At 54.1% G+C, this 19869-nt stretch overlaps 1 protein-coding gene across 2 annotated transcripts in view; it reads left to right on the top strand.

Moving 5' to 3' along the window:
* TMEM132C (transmembrane protein 132C) overlaps nucleotides 1-19869 on the top strand; it is a 308814-nt gene that overhangs the window by 188792 nt on the left and 100153 nt on the right. The window contains exons 1-2 of one of the 2 annotated variants that reach the window (XM_045459588.1): nucleotides 1481-1632; nucleotides 4508-4654. Coding sequence is in view for 1 of the 2 variants with exons in the window: in XM_045459587.1 (XP_045315543.1) it covers nucleotides 4508-4654 (147 nt within the window). In the remaining variant the exon portion in view is untranslated. Of the gene's footprint in view, nucleotides 1-1480; nucleotides 1633-4507; nucleotides 4655-19869 lie in introns of those variants that run through there. The other variant, XM_045459587.1, reaches the window with a different exon arrangement.

Genomic DNA, 19869 nt, shown 5'->3' with positions numbered 1-19869 from the left:
TGACACGCTCAGCACCCTGCACGCCGCCTGCGGGGGCGCCCGTGCCGACGTTAAGCAGGTGCCACGGCGCTGCCTCCCAGCCTCCAGAGTCACCTCCTGACCCGGGCAACAGCAGAGCCACACGTGGGGGACCCCACCCCTAGGCAGAGCATGAAAAGGAGGAGAGGGCAGGGAGTGATGTGCCCAAGGTCGCCAGCAGAGGCCGCCCCGCAGCCCAGCCGGTTTCCCCGCATCCACTCCAGCGACTCCGCTCCCTCACCACGGGGATGCTGAGTGGGCGTGGCCTCTCCGGTGCCAGGCTCCTCCCCGAGAAGCCAGGCGTCCTCACCTGCCCATCGCGCGCGTTCCCACAGGCCCTCCCTCCTCGCAAATTCCACTCCTGCTCCTTGGGGGAGAGGGCCACACCCGCTGGTCTCACGCAGAAAACGCCCAATTAGCAAAATCGACCTCTGAAAGCCCGTGCCTTCGTCCCAGCTCAGGCTCATGGCCCACCTCGTGCACAGATCAAACCAGCCTCCGCGCCCGTCAGCAAGAACCTTCTATTTGTGCGAACTATTAAGTGGAAAGAACAATTTGTAGCTTCAGTGAAACCCGGAGTCTTGAGCAAAATCCAAATGCAGCAAAACCCGATTTCAAGCAAAGTCACATTTCATGAGGCATTTCTTATGGGCAGTAAAGGTAGAGGGTGTCGGTGCTAAGAGACCACTGGGGCGTTGATTTCCCCCGTCTTAGGACAAATGGGGGGCTTTCGCATGCTAATGTGTCCTAATGCCCGTCCTTTAGGTGCGCCCCAGTCTCCTTGTGGCCAAGGTGACCAGTTGCGTTCAACACATCATTTAAAAAAGACGTTTTTTTAATGTTTATTCATTTTTGAGAGAGAGAGAGAGAGACAGATTGCAAGCTGGGGAGGGGCAGAGAGGGAGGGAGACACAGAATCCGAAGCGGGCTCCAGGCTCCGAGCCGTCAGCCCAGAGCCCAACGCGGGGCTCGAACCCGCGAACCGCGAGATCCCGACCTGAGCCAAGGTTGGAGGCTTCACCGACTGAGCCACCGGGGTGCCCCTCAGCATATCATTTTAATGCAAGACCTGGGAGAAGTTTCTAAACAGCAGGTGCCTGATGCTGCTGATTTGCTCTTGCCGCTCTGGGGGCTGATGCTGACCAGGACGCCCGAACTTTGACAGTGGAGATGTGGCTTACTGAGTGCTGGCAATCAGGTTTGCTCAGCTATGTTGATGTAGCTTCCCAACTATTCACGAGGATTTACGTCCTCCACTCCTGGAGGGGGGCGGTGAGCAGGGCAGAGGTGTGCACGCAACTGTGTGTGTGTGTGTGTGTGTGTGTGTGCCTTGCTGATACTTTCAGAAGCTGTAACCCTGCATATACCCTGGGGAGTCCAATCTTTCTGCAGACTTTGTCGGTCAAAACCGTATGTAACGCGCCGCCAGTGACAAGATAGTGGTGACAGAACAGATAGATGGGTATTTGCCAGGCGTGAGTGTTCCGGGCTTTTCTGTGTTGTTCTCTATTCTGTCTGGCTGGCAAGTACACGAGAGATACCGTTTCTAGCACCCCGAGAGACCAGCACACCTGACAGCAGGTGGGATCCAAGGAGGGTGTGTGCCTGCGTTCGGTAAGACGTGGTCACCGGGGGAGCGGGGCAAAGGGCTCACGAGAAATCTAGGATTGCCCAGTTGGTTTTGCAACTTCCTCGTAACCTCAAAGCATCAAACTATTTTAAAATGAAAACTTATTTTTAAAAAATACTGCAGGGGCGCCTGGGTGGCGCAGTCGGTTGGGCGTCCGACTTCAGCCAGGTCACGATCTCGCGGTCCGTGAGTTCGAGCCCCGCGTCAGGCTCTGGGCTGATGGCTCAGAGCCTGGAGCCTGTTTCCGATTCTGTGTCTCCCTCTCTCTCTGCCCCTCCCCCGTTCATGCTCTGTCTCTCTCTGTCCCAAAAATGAATAAACGTTGAAAAAAAATTAAAAAAAAAATACTGCAGTGTTCTGTTTCCTTCCAGAGGCAAAATTCTTACTTTGCCTGGTATTTGCATCCATATCGCTGATGGGGACAGTGACGTTGATGCATCTTGCTTTGGTGTGCGTGTGTGTGTGTGTGTGTGTGTGTGTGTGTGTGTGTTTAGGCAATATCTATAAATTTCCCACAACAAAGGACAAAATATACCTCTTCCCCCCATAAGGGGACTCCTTTCTACGCCTCCATCCTTCCAATAAAATAATCATATTTTGTCAGGTTCATATTCGGTGTTTAAAATATTATAAGCATGTGTGCTAATCACAGTAAAGCCAAGTATGAAATTCTGATCATGTGGCATCTTCTGAGTGATGATTTCTTATCTTCAGATTTAAAAACTGGTCCGGTTTTATTCCTTCCCTTCATTTTCTGTATATTGAGCTCTCGTTCATTCCCAAACGCTTCGCTGACTGTCTGGATCTCCTCCCGGAGCGTTTATCCCCACCAGATTCCTTAGGAAAATGTCCATTTCCGGATGGCAAGGCCGCCAGATTCTCCTCCTTGCTGGGGCCCCCTGTCCTCTGCGGCTGCCTTCCCTCTGTGCACCTGTCGTGCATGGGATCACGTGTTTCCTGCGCCTCTGACGTCTGACATCCTTCTGGGTTTCTCCCTTGCTTGATGGAGCACATCTCCAGGTAGCTTTCTGAGCAAGGATGTAGGAAGTAAGTTGTCAGAGAGCTTGCATATCTGGAAAGATGGTCTTCGGAATCAGGCTGGGTATAGAATTCGAGGTTGGGAATCACTCCCCCTTTGAGTTTTGGGCTATTTTCCATTGTCTCTTGGTTTCCAGAGCGGCTGTCGTGAGTTCTGAATCCGTGCTTGTCTCTGACGCTTCTGTCTCTCTGGAGGAGTGCGGAACTCACTCTCCCGTACCATCGACATGTGCCGCTGCTGTGCCTGGGTGTGGGTTTGCTCTTTCTGCCTCTAAGGACAAATCTCCTCTATCCACCAGCCAGTCTGTGCCTTTATATTTCTGCTATAATAGTTTTAATTTCCAAGTGCTCTTTTTTTTTTTTTTTCTGGACGTTTTTAAATAGCATTGTGTTTTTGTTTCATGATTGTGGAGTATTGTCTGATTTCCCTGTGAATATGAATGATTTTTTTTTTTTAAATTATGGTCTTTCCCATATTGGCTCTATTTTGTACAGATTGCTTTTTTTTTTCTGTTTGTCTGTTTGGGTGTCTGTAATCACGTAGAGACTTCTCTCAGTGCCCAACAGCTCCCGTTTGCTCCTATAAGTGATTGGGGGCACACGGCCGTTGGGAGCTCTGAGCCCAGGCACCCTGGCTTGCTGTTTGGAGGAGCCCCAGTGTGAGCATTCACTCCCGCTTTGGGGCTGGGCCTCCGAGTCCTCAGGCCGCTTCCCCGGTGTGAGCCCCGCTGACTCTTACTTTTCCCACCGACCGCTGGTGCCGCGAGTGGAAATCCTGCTCCCGAATTTGCTCGCGTCAGACCTCTTTCCTGTTCCAGAATCCGTGGCGGCTGGGCGTGTCCCCTCCCCACCTCGTGGGCCTCCGTTCTCCCGTGAGCGGGATTTGGGGGAGAGGACAGGCAGGCGGTCGCGTTCCATCTGCTACTTTTCTCCTCGGTATGTCGACGAGAGCACTGAGGTTCAGAGGGGCCGAGTCGGCCCGGAGAGGAAGGCTTCCTTTGTTTCAAGCCCTAACTTAGTGCACTTGGGTTGGCAGCCTGCCTGGAGGAGGCAGCTACATGGAGCAGGTGGGGGTAGTGTAGCAATAATGGACACTTATTAAGTGCTTGCTGTATGCTTCACCCTATTCTAATCTCTTTATAGGCATTAAGACATTTCATCATTCAGCTTTATTAGCAGATCCATTTTGGGGGTAGGGGGTGAACTGAGGCGCAGAGAGGGTGTGGTTGGGCCCAGACCACACAGCTACAAAGTGGTGAACCCAGGGTATGAGCTGGGAAACCCCAGCACTATGGACCCTCTGGACTGATGAGTCTGTGTTGTGGGGATCGTGCCGGGCATTGTAGGATGTTAAACTGCATCCTTGGCCTCTACCCACCACCCTCCCCGGGCAGCACACCCCCACCCAGTGGCGACAACCAGAAATGTCTCCTGACCTTGCTACCTGCCTCTGGCAGGACACCAGCCTCCCCAACAACCACCAAATGAGAACTGGCCGAGGCAGACTGACGGTCCCCCTGAACGCTTTATGGGGCTACGTCTCTGTGTCCGGGGGGACAACCAGGGCCCCCCTACCCTCACCACGGACCCGGGCCGCGGGATCCGCCGTTCTGGAGTCCGTGGCCCCTCCCCCTTGCACTGTCTCCGCCCACCCCGGCGTTACCCCTCTGGAGCCCTGGGTCCGTCTCTGCACCTGCCGCGGGAACGTGCGCGGGAACGCGGAGCGGGCGATCGCAGCGCAGTGGGGCTCGGGCACATTTGCAAAGCAAAGGCCGGGTCACTAATGCCGTGGGTCTCTCTCGCCTGTCTTCCTGCCCGCAGAGCCAAGGTGAAGAAGGGGGTGAATATCTTGGGCGCTCAGACCAGCGAGCCCCGGCAGTGGGACGTCAAGCAGGAGACGGGCAGCGGCGGGAAGCACACCACCGCCACCCTGCTGTGCCAGCGCCGGGCACCCAGTGCGCGCAACAGGTAAGCACGCACCGCGCGGGCCCGCACTGACCCCGGCTGGGCGGAGCTCTTACACCCTTGGCCCGGAAAGCTGGAGGCACCCGCCTCGACTGGCAGGACCATCTGGCAGCTCCGGGCGGGGGCACCCGCGGCTCCGGTCCTGAGCCTGTGGTTCTGGCTTGGACGCAGAGACCCGTCGCCAAGGTTCGCCCGGCCTCCCGGCCCCGGGGCATTCCATCCACCTAGGCTCGGGTCCCGCACGGCGTCACCTCCCCTTGTCCTCCCTACATGATCAGAGGCTGCCTCCTAAGTGTGCATCCTCTGCACGGAGGGTGTGATGTTTTGCCCCTTGGTAAGAAACGGGTCCGGTCTTCATCCCTGTTCCCGGCACAGAGCTCCTAAGAGCCTTAGAATTTCCCGAGTGACGAGAGGAACAAAGGTGGCCTTTCCTGGGTTAATGAAGTGACTTTTTTGGAAAGCACCGAGGTCACCACCCAAACCACCCCAACATCTCCCGGGAGGGCAGACGGGCTGGAGGTTGCATTACCAGCGGCCAATGACTTAATCAACCTTACCTCTGTAGTGAGGCCTCTAGAAAAACCCTAAAGAAAGGGTGTCAGAGAGGGTGCAGGTGGGTGAGCCCCTGGCGCTCGGGGCGAGTGGTGCCCAGAGAGAGCATGAAGGTCTGTGCCCCCTTCCCGACACCCATGTGTCTCCTCAGTGTGGTTGCCCCTGAGTTATTAACATCCTTTAACCCGGTCAGTAAGGGTTTCTCTGCATTCTGTGAGCTGCTTGAGCAAATCAGTCGAGCCCAAGGAGGGGGTCACGGGAACCTTGGGCTTATAGCCTGGACCGGTGACCGGCACCTGCAATGGGGAGGGACAGTCCTGTGGGATGGAGCCCCTCACGGCGGGGGGGGGGGGGATCTGACGCCACCTCTGGGTGGACGGGGTCAGGATCGCATGGCACCCGAGGATCCCAGCTGGTGTCGGCGAGCTGCTTGGGGGGGAAACACACGCATCGGAATTGATGTCTGAATCATAAAGGATTAGGCCCAGTCTTCAATGAGGAAGGATCTGAAGATGGGGTGACAGTCGGTGGCGATCGTGTGTAAGGACGTGATGCTGTGTGACATTCTACACGGACATCTGGATTGCTCTTTAATTGTTTTCTGCATATAAAAACAATACATACTCCTTTTAGAGTATTTTTTAAGTTTATTTATTTTGAGAGCAGGGAAGGGGCAGAGAGGGAGGGAGAGAGAGAATCCCAAGCAGTCTCTGCACCATCAGCACAGAGAGAGACCGATGTGGGGCTCAAGCTCAGGACCCTAGGATCACGACCTGAGCCGAAACCAGGAGTCAGACGCTTGACTGACTGAGCCTCTCAGGCGCCTCATAGAGTATTTGTAAAGCACAGTTATGCAAGGAAAAAACGTTAAATAATATATCAGTACCCTGCCACCCAAGGATAACCCAGTGCTAATAAGTCGGTTCATTTCCTCCCAGCGTTTTATACGTACTATAAATGTGCAATCGGTTTATTTATCTTACAAATCTGGTATCATAATCTCTACAGGTTTTAGGATACTTTCATTTCTATTGTAAACATTTTCTCTTGACATTAAATTGTCCTCAGCAACGTTTTAACGGCCTCACAATATTCTGTCATATAGATTTAACATTCCGTCAATAGCCATACCCATGTCTCTGGACATTTCCACTGTTCTTTTTATAAACAATGCAGCAATAAACTACTGTCCACATAAAGCTTTATCTCCTTCTCTTTTCACTTAAGGTGGCTTCTTAGAATCAAAAAGTTTGAATCATTTTTAGGGCTCCTGATACCTTCTCTTTGTGTATTTTCTTGAAGAGAGCAGCACTAAAGGAAAAGAATAGCCCCGCACCAGGCACGTTTTCTTAAGTGAACGCTACAAGACGGCCAAGAAAAATAACGCAAATTCTCTACTTTGTGTGGAAACGCCCAGTTCTTTGATCGCAGACCCTGTACTCGGTCCTCCCTTTCACGGGTAGCCAGCGAAAACATCTGGTGCCCCGAGCGGCTTCTAAACAGCAGCCTCTTCCACAATTGCCCCCAAGAAGGACCGTTAGTACATCCTGCGGTTGATTAGGCAAGTTAAGAGCGGAAGTGTTCATTAGTAGTGAAGTCAGGTGTGGAAATCGTGCTTCGTGACACCATCAGGAGCCTCAAAGTGAGGGAGGTGCGCCCTGTGCTGGCAAGTCCTCACGGGTCCCAGAGGCCACGCTGTTTGTTCCTCGTCTTCCAGAAAGCACGCTCTGGGCTCAGGTGTGTTTGCCGAAAGGGTGAGCCTTTATTCGTGGTGGTTGTTGCAAAGCCTGTTTCCCAGCACACCGCCGATGGGCGTCCCGTGCTCACTGCCTCCCTCTCAGAGAGAGGACTTTCTGCAGAAATCCTTGGTCGGTTCACCTGTGCTCCGTGCCAGGCTGATGTCCACTGAACACGCTGACTGTGGTCCAGACCACCCCCATCAGCGACCTAAACGCTGCAGACCTGGCCCAGAAAGACCACACTTCAAATAAGGATGTTCGTTGACGGGGGAGGTCCAAGGGCTCGCTTCCTTTGCCCGTGGAGCCAAGGCCAAGCGTACGAGTCGTCTACTGCTGTGTCACAAACTACCCCCGAGTTTCAGGCACCACATGCTCATTATCTCGTGGCCTCCGTGGGCCAGCATTCAGGCACCTCTGATTCGGGGTCTCTACCCCAGGGTCTCTCACCGAGCCGCTGTCTACGTCTCCATCGGGAACCGGGGTCTCATCTGAAGGCTCAGCAGAGACAGTATACTTCCAGGATCAGGTGGCCGTTGGCAGGACTCCTGCCTCAGTTCCTCGAGGCTGGCAGGACTGGGGGTCTCAGTTTCGTGTTCCTTCCCGGGCGTCCTTCTCCGTCAGGTCAAGCGTGTGTGAGAAGGTCCAGGGAGGAAAGAAGTGACACCAAACGGAGGGCAGAGTATTTGCAATCTAATCTCACAAGGGACATCCAAACACTCTTGCTGTATTCTGTTCATGAGAAGCAAGTCTGGGCCACACTCCAGGGCAGGGGGGGACGCAGAGGGGAGGGTGCCGGGAGGTGGGGTCACTGGGAACTGTCTTTAGCCATCAGCCTGAAGGTTCTTCTGGGCTTTGGAGGGTGCCTGTGAGGTGTCCTGGGGGGCCAGGAGGAAGGAATATGCAGGCACAGAGGCCCCGCCCTCTCTGAAATCACCTGAAATCAGGAGACCTCAGGTGGTGGGGAGGGGGGGCCGGGACCTTACTCCAGGTGACCTAGAAACGACTTGCAGAGATTAATCCAGAAAGGTAGGAAGGCCGTGAGATGGAGGGACGTGGCTCCCAGACCAGTGGCTTCAACTGGCCTTGCCTTAGCTGTGTGTCCCCTGTCCTCCCCGTCACATGGACTCGTGTGCCTCATTTCACTTAAGCCAGGTGATGAAGGGGCAAGGTTTATGTTACCGTCTGTATGCGGGAGTGTGCTTAGATGCACAAAAAGGGGATGATCCCGGCTCATTCAATCAGAAGAGCAACTTATCCCGAGGACGTTTTGGGGAATGGTGTGGAATCAGCTTGGAAAATGGAAACTGCAGGCAAATCTCGGCACCCACCGGCACCCGCCCAGAGTCACGCTGTGTCATGGACCGCTTGGACCGCTGCTCGCTTAAGAGTTTTCTCTGAAGCGTCTTTAAATTGCTCTGCGTTTTTAAAATCACCTTCGTTTTTAGTCATACTGTCCTTGAAGATGCACATTTAAGGTACTTCCGTTAGCTTCTAACGTGCATTACACTATGAGATACAAGAATTGCAGTATTTTATTTTATTCTAGTTTTTAATGTTTATTTTTGAGAGAGAGAGAGCGAGCAAAGTTGGGGAGGGGCAGAGAGAGGGAGACACAGAATCCAAAGCAGGCTCCGGGCTCCGAGCTGTCAGCCCAGAGCCCAACACGGGGCTCGAACTCACAGACCGTGAGATCATGACCTGAGCCGAAGTCGGACGCTCAACCGACTGAGCCACCCAGATACCCCATTTGCTCAGATTTTTAAAAATCACTGTGCAGATACAAGAAAAGGAATGTCGCTCAGGAACATTGTCCACCAGCAGGTGAATTGCGTGGGAGTAGTGGCCAGTCTGAGCGCATCACGTGCTCTGCTGTGGACGAAATCATACCTGCCTTCTTTAGGGCAAAACAGCAACACAGCAGCAAAACAGCCATCCCTGCCTGGACGGTGCCCTCTTTTAAAGGGACTGAGGAGTGAGGCCAGCCCGTTCAGAGACTCTGCTCCCCGCATTCTCCCCCACACGGTCCCTCCTGAACAGATACAGCCCAGGGTCCCCGGGGTTTCCAGCAGATGCTGTAGGCACATGTCTGTCGTCTGCTTCCTTATTCGTGTTTGCCCTCAGCTCTCTTGAGGGGCAGCCCTTCCAGGAAACCCGTCTGTGGCCTGCAGTCCCTCATCCCCCCCCCCCCCCACTTGTCACCTAGCTTCTGTTCTGCCAGGCGGTCTAGACCAGAGACGTGCTCTGGGTCTCCGCCCTTCCTTGGACCCCAGCTGACACCCCTCGTCGTCCCCTCTCCCTGGAACAGCAGCGCCCGCGCGGCATCCCCCGCCCGCGTGGCTTCAGCTCGGCTGCAGGAGAGACAAGGAAGTCAGGCAGGTAATAAAAGGAGAGAGTCTTTTCCCAAAGCAAAAATGACGGAAAACGGGGAATAAAGTGCCCGTTAGTATTCATTCACGCGGTCTCGATCGCAGACCTTCTATGTGTGATGATGCTCAGCTGTTTGTTTTCGGAGAATTCTGGAAAATGAACATTCTCATAGCTGCTTCGTATGAACAGCTTCAGCGAAGCTTTGGGGAGTGGTCCACAGAAATAATCTGCTTTTCCCTAAAGGAAATTGCCCAGACCGCGTCTTCTTCTTTAGAAGATTTGGAAGATACCGCAGAAAACATGCTGTGCCGGTGTCCCAAGTGAAAACTCTCCCGGTCGATGGCATAGGTGTGCATGGCAGGTCCCCAGAGGAAGAAGCCAACAGTGTCCCCACGCAGCCCGCTCTCAACGCACGACGGGCGCACGCCAGCACCTGTGGCAGGAGAGTTCCTTGATGGGCACCTTGTGTGGGTCCTCCCACTGCCAGTTTGTGCCAGAGGCTAAAGCCCAAGATGGTGGAGATTCCTGATGTTTTCTGGCATGTATACAAACTAGCCCCCCACCCACGAGAATTTCCCAGAAGAGCCTGGGGGTGGGAGAACAGCTAGAGAGGAAGCTTTGAGAAGGCTGGGAGAAGAGATGTTCCCAGAGACCAAAGCGCTGGCTCTGGCATCCGACGTTGATCCGTTGATCCGTTGTCCGAAAGGGAGAGGATGCGTCCAGCCAGCCCCACCCAGCCCAGCCCTTCTGGAATTCTTGAATCACAGACACAGGGATCGTTTCATGCTGCTGGGTTTGCAGGGCGGTTTGTGGCAGAGCAACATGTAACCAGAAGACGGGGGGCTCCCGGGAGGGTTGAGGTGCTCCCACCCCCTACAGGTCCTCAGGGCCAGGTGAGCGTTTTAACCCCGTTCTCTGGGGTCACCTCCCAGCGCAAGGAACAGTTGCCCGAGTGAGGAGATGTGGACACAGCTTGTCTTCTTACCCCAAAGAGCCCTGTCCGGTTCCCAGCCCCTCCCCGCCTCTAGAGGCCTGCTTCTCGGCTTTATGCACCCGAGCCTCATGGAAGGCTTTTTCTGGCCAGAATGAAGGGTTTCTATTTTCTTCCTTCCATTACGGGCTGACATGTGGTCCCCGGTCCAAACCGAAAACGCGGAAAGTAAATATATCTCTCAGCATCTGCCCTGAGATGACTTATTAGAGCACATTAACAAATCTCTGGAGCTCTTGCCAGACCAGTAATGGACTTTTAGGGGAGGCTGTGGCCTCCGATCCGAGCAGGTGGCTTTCAGAGCCCCTGATGTTGCCACGGAGACCCCCTCTTACGCTGAGGCGCGGGTGCAGCTGTCTCCCTGAGGCGGTCGCCCTGTCACTGGCCCTCAGAGAACAGCCCTGCGGCCCTGCAGCACCCCACGCTCTGGGCACAACACCCGACACGGTCAGAGTCCTCCAACTCCCCACCCCCGCCCGGGGCTGCCGCGAGATGCTGGCGTTCTCCACCGTGATTCCTTTAAATTGAGGGATCCGGGTCCTTCCCACACTTGACCGGTCTTTACAAGAAAATGGTGAACGGCAGTGGGAGTGAACCACAGCTGCCCGTTGAACCACGTGTGTTTGCAGTGCTCCGTCCGCTCACAGGCACGTCTTTTTCCATAAACAACAGCACGGGACTGTCAACGTGTTCTCTCCTTAGGACTTTCTGAGTGGCGTTTTCTTTCCTCTAGCTTGCTTTGTTGTACGAATGCCGGAGAGAATACAGAGAACACAAAATAGGTGTCTGTTGACTGTTTACCTGATGAGTCAACGGCAGGCTCTTGGTAGTTAAGAATGGGGAAATCAAAAGTTATTTGTGGATTGTTGACCGCGCGGGGGGTCAGCGCCCCAACCCTCTCATTGTTCAAGGGTCCATCGTGTTTCCCTTTTTAAAAACAATGTCTTTTCGTGCCCGAACGGTAAAAGCTTGGGTCATGTAGTGCCTCCATCGTCCCGCATCCCGTGAAGCAATATGGCGCCGTGAGTCATAGCTTGACCTCTGGAGCCAGCCAGGCAACTTGGATTCAAGTCTCAGCTCTTCTACTCGGGACCTATGTGATTTTGTGCAAATTAGTCAGTTTCCTTGGGTCTTCTCTGAAAGTGAGATGGTAAATAACCGCGGTGCATTTGTCGCTCATGGAGATTGAAGATGTCAGTCTACGGTAAGTGTCCACAGAGAGTGCTGGTTCTTGTGTTTTGTACGGAGCGAGGCTTCCTTCGGTTATTCCTGACATTTTTACGCAGTGGCCCAGGCTGCCTTGCATTGTCTTTGTGACAAGGCATGGCACTCTTTCCCGTGGTGGCACATGCCAATCACAGAGCCACCCTGTCCTGTTGGCTTGGTCTGGGCCCCCAACATCGCACTGGAACTCCATCTCGCTCACTTTCCTCCCCGTCTCCCCCGCTGACCCTCTTGGCTCACTCTTTTCTTGGAGTCTCGGTAGCTGGTTGGCTCTGGGCTTTGCGCCCACCCTCAGGGCAACCTGATCATATAAGGGATGGCAGAGCCAGGTGCCAGAGGAACAGCGGTAACCTGCGGGCACCTGTGGGTTGAATATCGCTCGCTTTGACTATTCATAAGCCAACCCCAAAGGTCGAAGGCTTGTTGTAATCTGTCACTTTACTAAGGCACATTTTCCCCTTCTGCTTTTATTATTTTCTGCTCTTAATTTTTTGTTGTTGCTGTTGGAGGAGTGGGGGAGGACCAGTGATGCATTCACACAGTTCCAAACCGAAAATGTAGACAAAGCAACATGCAGAAATCCACCCCTGCCCTCCACGTACCCAGCTCCCTTCCGGAGGCCACCGACATCGGTGCTTTATCGCACACCTTTCCAAAGACATCCCACGCCTACGAAGCAAGCACACCCTCACACGTATTCCCTCACCCACTTCAGCTTTGCACAACGGTGCTTCTCTTTTCCACCTACTCATGTATCTTGCAAGTTTCCCATGTCGGTCCATGAAGGTCCTTATTATCCTTTTGTCGTTTTTTTTATAGCATTTGCTTATTATGGCACAGAGCGTCCACTGTCTCAACCAACCCCGTTAGGGTCTTTTGTCCTTTGCTTCCAGTTGCTGCTCTGATTAACCTTGTCCACACGCTGCCTTGCACTTCTGTGGCTGTGTCTGGGCAGCACGTTCCAGAAGTGTGCTGTCTGGTAGAAGGGCATGGGCCTCTGTGAGTCTTGTGGACACTGACGTGTTACCCTGTGCCGGTCCACACCACCAGCCACCCGTGGCTGACAAATTGTTGGACCTCGTGATGCTTGTGTTTTGTCTCTTCACGGATGACTTGACTAGCAGGTTGCCTGAGAGCAGTGTTTCACGTGGGAATTGTGGGTCTGCAGGCTGTTGACCCCATCCATCCCAGTCTCTCCTGGGAAACTCTGGAGCAGCGTTTATGGCCCCGGGACCTGCCCTGTTCCCGGAGCATCTCCCTTGGGCGTGCGGTGCGTCTGCTATATGAATGGGACTGTTTGCAATCACGCGCCTCCAACAGGCTGTACCTTAGGTCACTTACAAACTCTCACCTAAGCTGAGCTCGCTGTCGGTACCCTGGCCATCCAGTCTTCTCAAAACGGCCGAAACACTCTCTTTAAAAGAAAATCCAATCCCGGAACTCCCTATAGCCTCAACCTTCCAGGGCTTTCCAACACACCCAGAAGAAAACCCCAGCTCTTGGCCGCGGCCTCCAAGGCCCTGGGGGATCTGGCCCTGCCCACCCTCCTGATCTTACCCCCATGCTTCTCTCATCAGTCACCCGTCTTCCTTTACCCCATGCGCCAGACTTGTTCCTGCCGCAGGGCCTTTGCACCTGCCGTTTCCTCCGACTGAACTCTGTGAGTTGATCATTCTAATTTTTAGGTCTTAGCTTAGACGTTGTGTTCTCAAAGAGGCAGCCTGTGACCGCTCAGACCGATCACCTGACTGACTTTCTTTCTGGAACTCACCAGCGTGAAGTGACTGTTTACCATTTGTCCCTCTCCACAAGAATGGAAACTCCACGAGGGAAGGCAGGGACTTGCCCATAGTCTTCACCTCTGTGTTCGTGTCTAGATCGGTTCCCGGCCCAGAGCAGGGACCGAAATACTCACTGAATGAACCAATACGTGAACAACCTTGCAACGATATGTTGACGTGGGGCACGTCGTCTGTGGTTTGGACGAGGAGCCAGGATCAGAGGGCCCCTGTGTTAAGACCGTGAGGACCGTTTGCCAAAGACCGAGTACGTGAGCCATGTTTGTTGAGGCGGAGCGTGTGGCCTCATTGTACACATGACAGAATAAGTTGGGGGGGGGGGGGGCTGCACGTGTGGGACAAACAGCATCCCGGGAGGCAGGGCGGGGCGTCCCCAGGCTTTGGGAAGGGCGGTGGTGGAGTCCTCTTGCCAGTGTTGTGCTAAGCACTGCAGACGGACAGACATTTTCTGCAGACGGCTTTCCAGTTGGCAAGAATCCCGCGGCTCTGCCCAAGCCTGAACCTTGCTCGTCATGAGGAAACATCCTTCCGCTTCATCTTGGTATCTCGTGTCCAGCCACCCAGAACTCAGAGACCTGCAGGGAGCAGAAGGGCTCCCCAAATCCCGGGAAGTGGGGGATCTTCAGGAATCACATCCTGACTGCCTGTTAAACCCTCCCAGGGGGAGCTTTGGACCACACGAGCCCGACCGGAGGGTCCCAGTTCATAACCTGGATTTCTGTGTTTGTCCTCAGTAATCAATGATGGAGGGCCTGCCAGGCTCTGAGAATGTTAGGGCTCACAAGACGAGCATGGACCCTGCCCTCACGGAATTCACTGTCCACGTGAAAAGACGGAAAACAACCCAACAATAAGTATGCCAGGAAATATTGCGTTGCAACACCGGTAAATGCCGTGGAGAAGTATGTGGTGCTAAAGGACTCGCAATCAGGGCGCGAATTCCTTGGGATGGGGGTCAGTTGCCGCTAAAGGAAACCTTGCTCAGGGCAGCGTACGTTCAAGAAAACATCATTTTCGTCATGTAGGGGCCTGGGGAGGTGTGGCCATCCAGAGCCCGGGCTCCGTGTCTCCCATTTCTTGGGCACCACCGGGGGCTGCCCTCGCTCACAAAATCCAAGATGGCGCACCAGCCCACAGAAGCCCGGCCCGTGGGCAGGTGGGGAGGACGGGGGGCTGTGCTGCCCACCACGAACTTCCTCCGCAAGCCCCCCACGACCGGACACCCACCTCCCCTCTCTCTGCTGTCTTCACGTCAACCAGCACCGCCACGCTTTCTGACACAGGAGCCCAGCTGCCCGAGTCGGCAAAAACGCTCGAGGGCTCTGTTCAGGAGGAAATACAGCACTGCCTCTTGGAGGGGGAACAAAAAGTGTGGAAGAGAGGCAGTCTCTTAGCACGGACAGGTTACTCTGATAACCTCAAATCATCCTTCAGAGCCCTGACTGGGTTCTCTCCTCCAAGACCCGGTGACGGGTGGTTCTGTAGGCTGATCTCCGTGCCTCTCCTGGGCAACTGAATACCTTCTTTCCTTTCCATTCTCCACATCACATTAATTCTTCCTAAGTGGTCCTTATTATTCCTTACTTGTTCCATCTCAAGAGCGGTATTTCCTCGCCAGTGGTGTGTAAACTAGGCCAGCTAAATGGCACAGACACCTCATCCATCATGCCTTTAATTTTCCACCTTGGGAGGAAGCGTTGAGGCTTCAGTTAAAGATAAAAGCCGAGTCCCCTTAATACTCCGCCGGCTCTTGGGCTGAGCCCGTCCACTGCTCACATTTCTACACCGGGGCGGACGGCGGATGGTCCCCACGCAGGTGCGGATGGGTTCGGGTAAAAGGGTCCGTGGTTGTGACGGAGACCCTCCCCAAATCCCTGATTAGACAAGATGGGGGTTGACTTCCCTTTTGTCTCCGGTTTGAGTCGCTGAGGCGGCCGCTCTCTGCAGAGGCACCTTGGAGATGATACATGTGTGTTGTTTCAAGCCACCAAGTGTGGGGGCTAATTTGTTGCACGCTAGCAGATAACTCACACTGTGTTCTTACAGACACTCCAGGATTGCTTATATGAACTCCTGAGATTAAAAATGATACTCAATAAGGCTCTGTGAATGTAAGACACAAAAATTCCTCGTGACTTTACGGAGCTTTATCGTCTGCAAAGGCGACTCAATGGATATGTTTATTTTGATCATCGCGGCAAACCTGTGAGGGTTGGAGACCCTGGGCATGGTCTCCTGGGTCCTGGAGGAGGGACCTGGGTCCTGGGTATGGTCTTTGTTACAGGTGTGAATAAACTGAGATTCAAAGGCATTCGAAGTATTTAGTCCAAAAGCACCTGGCAGGTTGAGAGGGGCAAGTTATATTCTACCCTTGATTCCTTTGTTCTTTGCAAGAAACTCACCCCCTATTTGGGGATTTCCCTTTGCAAAACTGAAAGCACGTGTCTTTGGGCATAACTCGACCCCTAAGAACTACATGAAGGCCAGTGATGTAATATAAGCTGAATAGACAAAATAGACTTCTGATCTTTCAGATTCCCTGAATTGTAGGCATTCAGATTAAAGAAGGCCCATCACCCAGCCTCCCCTCCCTCCCACCCCCCATCAACCCTCAGCTTGTTCTCAGTTTTTAAGAGTCTCTTATGGTTTGGCTCCCTCCCTCTCTAACCTCTTTTTTTGTTGTCGTTCCTTCCAATGGGTTGGGTCGGTTCCACCTTCACCTGAAATGCTGAGATGTTGTTCGCCCCGTGTCAGTTGTGACCGCACCACCGGTGGGGAGTGGGGGGTGGGGGGCCGGTCTGCAATGCTCGTGCTCGCTTCTGCTTCCCCAGTCTGGAGAACGTCAGGCTCCCACAGAAATCCTACGGCGTGATTTCTGAGGACGACTGCAAGGGGGGTGTTCTTGCACGGCGGTGATCTCTGTGGCTGACTCTTCCCTCAGGGGAAGGGAGTAGTACTAGCTCAACAAAGAGCTACATCCCCCGATCCCACCCGTGATACAGCGGGACGGGCTCGGGGCTCAGACTCAGAAACGAGACGGCCAGCGTCCTGACGCTCAGACTGACTCGGGGAACTTTGGCGCTTATCAGACTTGTGTGCCTCTGTTTTCTCATCTGCAAAACAGGGGTGACACCCTACTAGCATCTCCTTCCTGCAGGTGTTTGGAGGGTTAAATGAAACAGCTTATGAGAACAGTGCCTGGCATGCGTTAGGCATTCCCGGGGTTGCCAGGTCAACAGTTAGACAGCGTGGGGGCGCATATCCCAGACAGGTGCGCCATTTTGAAGAGTCAACCCAGTTCCTTGACCCTCTGGAAGGCGCCCAGTCCTGGTTCCAAGTCTTCTCAGGGAGGCTCAAGCATGGCTCATGTCCTAAGGCCTTTCCGTGCCTCCTTCGGGGAATGGTCCCCCCAGAGCCGTCTTTATCCAGAATGTTCTCTTGGTTCAAGAGAAAGAGGGGCCAACCCGAACGGAATTGAGAAAAAGAAAAAAAGAGAAGAGAGCTCGAACCCCGGGGAGTCAACTTGAATCCGCACAAGGGCGCTTGGCTTCAGATTTCCGTCAGCTGAAAATGGCACCCTCCATCTGAAGGTATGGGTTCGTCCGTGCTCCCCGTCACCGGGGCCATCCCCCCGGCACGCATTGGCCACGTCAGCTGTGGCCTTGTGACCTTCCAGGTCGGCCAGGGCAGAGAGAAGCCCTGTTCCCGGGGCCAGGCCAAAGCTCCGGGGTCCTCCTGCCATTTTGGTCCCACACTAAGCCTTCTGTCTGTCCGTAGAGGATGTGTGGCACTTGCATTAGCTCCCCCCATCATGCGCCACGCCTCGGGACCACATGTGCGTCCCCCGGACCGAGAGGCACGGAGGGGACGCATCCCAAGTTAAAAGAAACAGGGACCGACATCCGTCACACAGCCTTCCCGAGGCGGAGACCGGGGGCAAAGACGTTCCCGCCCTGCGCCTCCCGCCGTGCCTGAGCGTTCAGAAGGAGAGTGAGTCCCTTGCCAAAACAGACCCAATGCCTTTTGTGGAGCAGAGCCCTTCGAGATGGAGACCTTTCGTCTAACTGTTCGTGGCAGGCAGCGGGCTCCAGTGAGGAAGGCGCCGAAGGGTATGTAATTGAAGAAAAACAAACCATCGATGTGCGTGGCTTCTGGCTTCTGCCCAACGGCTTTATTATTTATGCTCACACCCTGTTCCGCAAGGGGCTTTCCGTGGTTTAGGATATTCCGCCCAATCTAGGAAGCCAGCATTGAATTCCCAACAGTAACAATTGCACATACTTTGAGTGCTGCACACACACACACGGCATTGCTCTGAGCGCCTTTTTTTTTTTTTTTTAATGTTTATTATTTTTGAGGCTGAGAGAGACAGAGCGTGAACAGGGGAGGGGCAGAGAGAGAGGGAGACCCGGAATCCGAAGCAGGTTCCGGGCTCCGAGCTGTCAGCACGGAGCCGGATGCAGGGCTCGAACCCACAAACCGTGAGATCATGACCTGAGCCAAAGTCAGATGCTCAACCGACTGAGCCCCCCCCACCCCCAGGCGCCCCTGCCCTAAGTACCTCATACTCGCTCCTTTAAAATCTCCACACCCCTTACCAGGGAGCTGCGGTTATTACTATGTGTGGTCTACACACAGGGCCCCGAAACACAGAGATTAGGAGACTCCCCAAATGGGTGCGGTGGGGAAGCCCAGAACAAGACTTCAGCCCGGGTGCCTCGGAGCCGGCACTTTCCCTCTGGCGATACTGACGGGGAGATGAGGAAGGCAGGGAAATGAGGTCAAGGCAAGAGTCTGGTTAATCCATGAACCAGATGCCTTGTGCCTCTGGACCCTTGCTGGGGGGTGCCTCCCAGCCTGCCCGCAGCCCCCCAGCACTCACTACCAGCTGTAAGATTGCCCACCTCTCTGGAAACGGAGTCAGTTTGCCCCGAGAAAACACGGTCACGGTGAAACCCAAAAGGAATTGCTGCGGGGCGTTATTTTGTGCAACGTGCTGCCGTCCTCGGCTTCATGCATCCATTTGTCACACATGCATCCAGATGCTTCTCTGTGCCAGGCCCTCACCCCCCCCCCTAGGCTGCGTGCACGGGGAGACAGAGACCTTTCTCTCTGGTGGGAGGACAGAGAAGGGGGACAAGAAGGGGACGCAGAGGATAGTCAGTATGTACTGCCAGAAGGAGGTGGGCACAATGAGGGATACTGAGGCAGAGCATGGCTGGGCCAGTGAGCCAGGTCCCCTTGGAAGAGGTCACATCTGACGCCTGAAAGAATCTGAGAGTGAGCCCCCCTGGCTACGTGAGTGAGGGCATTCCCGGCCGAGGGACAGACGCGGGGACCGTGCCAAGGCCAGAGAGGAGAGTGGGGACCACTCATGATGTCATCAGTCAGGACAAGCGGGTCACACATTCATGACACGTGCATCCAGAGGCCTCGGGGCCTGGCCACAGCCTCTTTTCCGCAGCAAAACTCCGCTCCGAGTACGGTGTGGACCCCACCTGACTTACAGAGATGGGTGTTAGAGGCACCAATGACCCCTCTTCCAGGGGCAAACAGAGAAAGTGCTTCCGCTGACCTTCACACAGGTGTGCAAGCACGTGTTTACAGGTTTCTGAAGATTGCATGCGACAAGGACAGGCCAGAGAATTCTCCGCCCACGGAGTCAAGAGAAGGGGGGGAGGCGGACGGAAGAGAAGAAGGAGCAGGGTTTACGCTTTCCGTTTATGCCACCGGCTTTTTATTACCCAGGTGACACCCAGACAGAGCCCGCTCTCTGGACGCCACTTGTGGTCATTCGGCGAATCAGGGCAGTCAGCAAACATCTGTGGAGGGTGATAATATTCAAGGGGCTTTCACTGTTTCTATGAAAACTTAGTTACGCCGGGCTGAGATTAATTTTCCATTGTCTCCGGTTAAAACGAAGATTGCTTACACAGCTGCTTCAAATAGAACCTTGATTGCCTGCCGTCTTTTGCCAAAATCATGAAAGACCAAAAAAAAAAAAAAAGTTAAATAAAATCAAAGACTAACTTCAGATGTGTTGAAGTCACTGCTGCCCTCTGAGCCCCTGGATTCTTTCTTTCTCCACCACGTTCTCTTTCGACCGGTGTTCATGCTTTTTTATTCTCATGCTGTTACCATGAGAAGGGAAGGCAGAGTTGAAGGATGAAACCCTGGCCATATTAGGCAAAAGTATGAAAAAGCATGTAAGCCAGAGCGAGTACAGCTGGGGCTCTTTTCCTGTCGGAAAGCCCCTTAGCCCCAAAGACGAGACGACGGGTACGAGGACGATGCCAGGATGAGGACATGCAGGCATGCACACACATGTGCACACACACGCACACACATGTACACGCACACCCCACAGTCACACTGGAGCTCAGCCACTTGGGACGGGCTTTCTGTTGTCTGTTTCCTTTGCAAATAAAGAACCTCGTTTGCAACACCCACGGACCCTCACAAATCTCGACTACGTGTCGGGGAAGAACTTCTCCGATGAATGAGTCTCGAGCAGACCTCCTTCCAGAATCCAGTGTTTTCCATCAT

The sequence above is a fragment of the Leopardus geoffroyi genome, chromosome D3 (assembly GCF_018350155.1).
Source record: "Leopardus geoffroyi isolate Oge1 chromosome D3, O.geoffroyi_Oge1_pat1.0, whole genome shotgun sequence".
In the NCBI taxonomy this organism is placed as follows: domain Eukaryota; kingdom Metazoa; phylum Chordata; class Mammalia; order Carnivora; family Felidae; genus Leopardus; species Leopardus geoffroyi.
The sequence above is the reverse complement of the archived record's forward strand: the minus strand, read 5'-3'. Positions and strand labels throughout refer to the sequence as shown.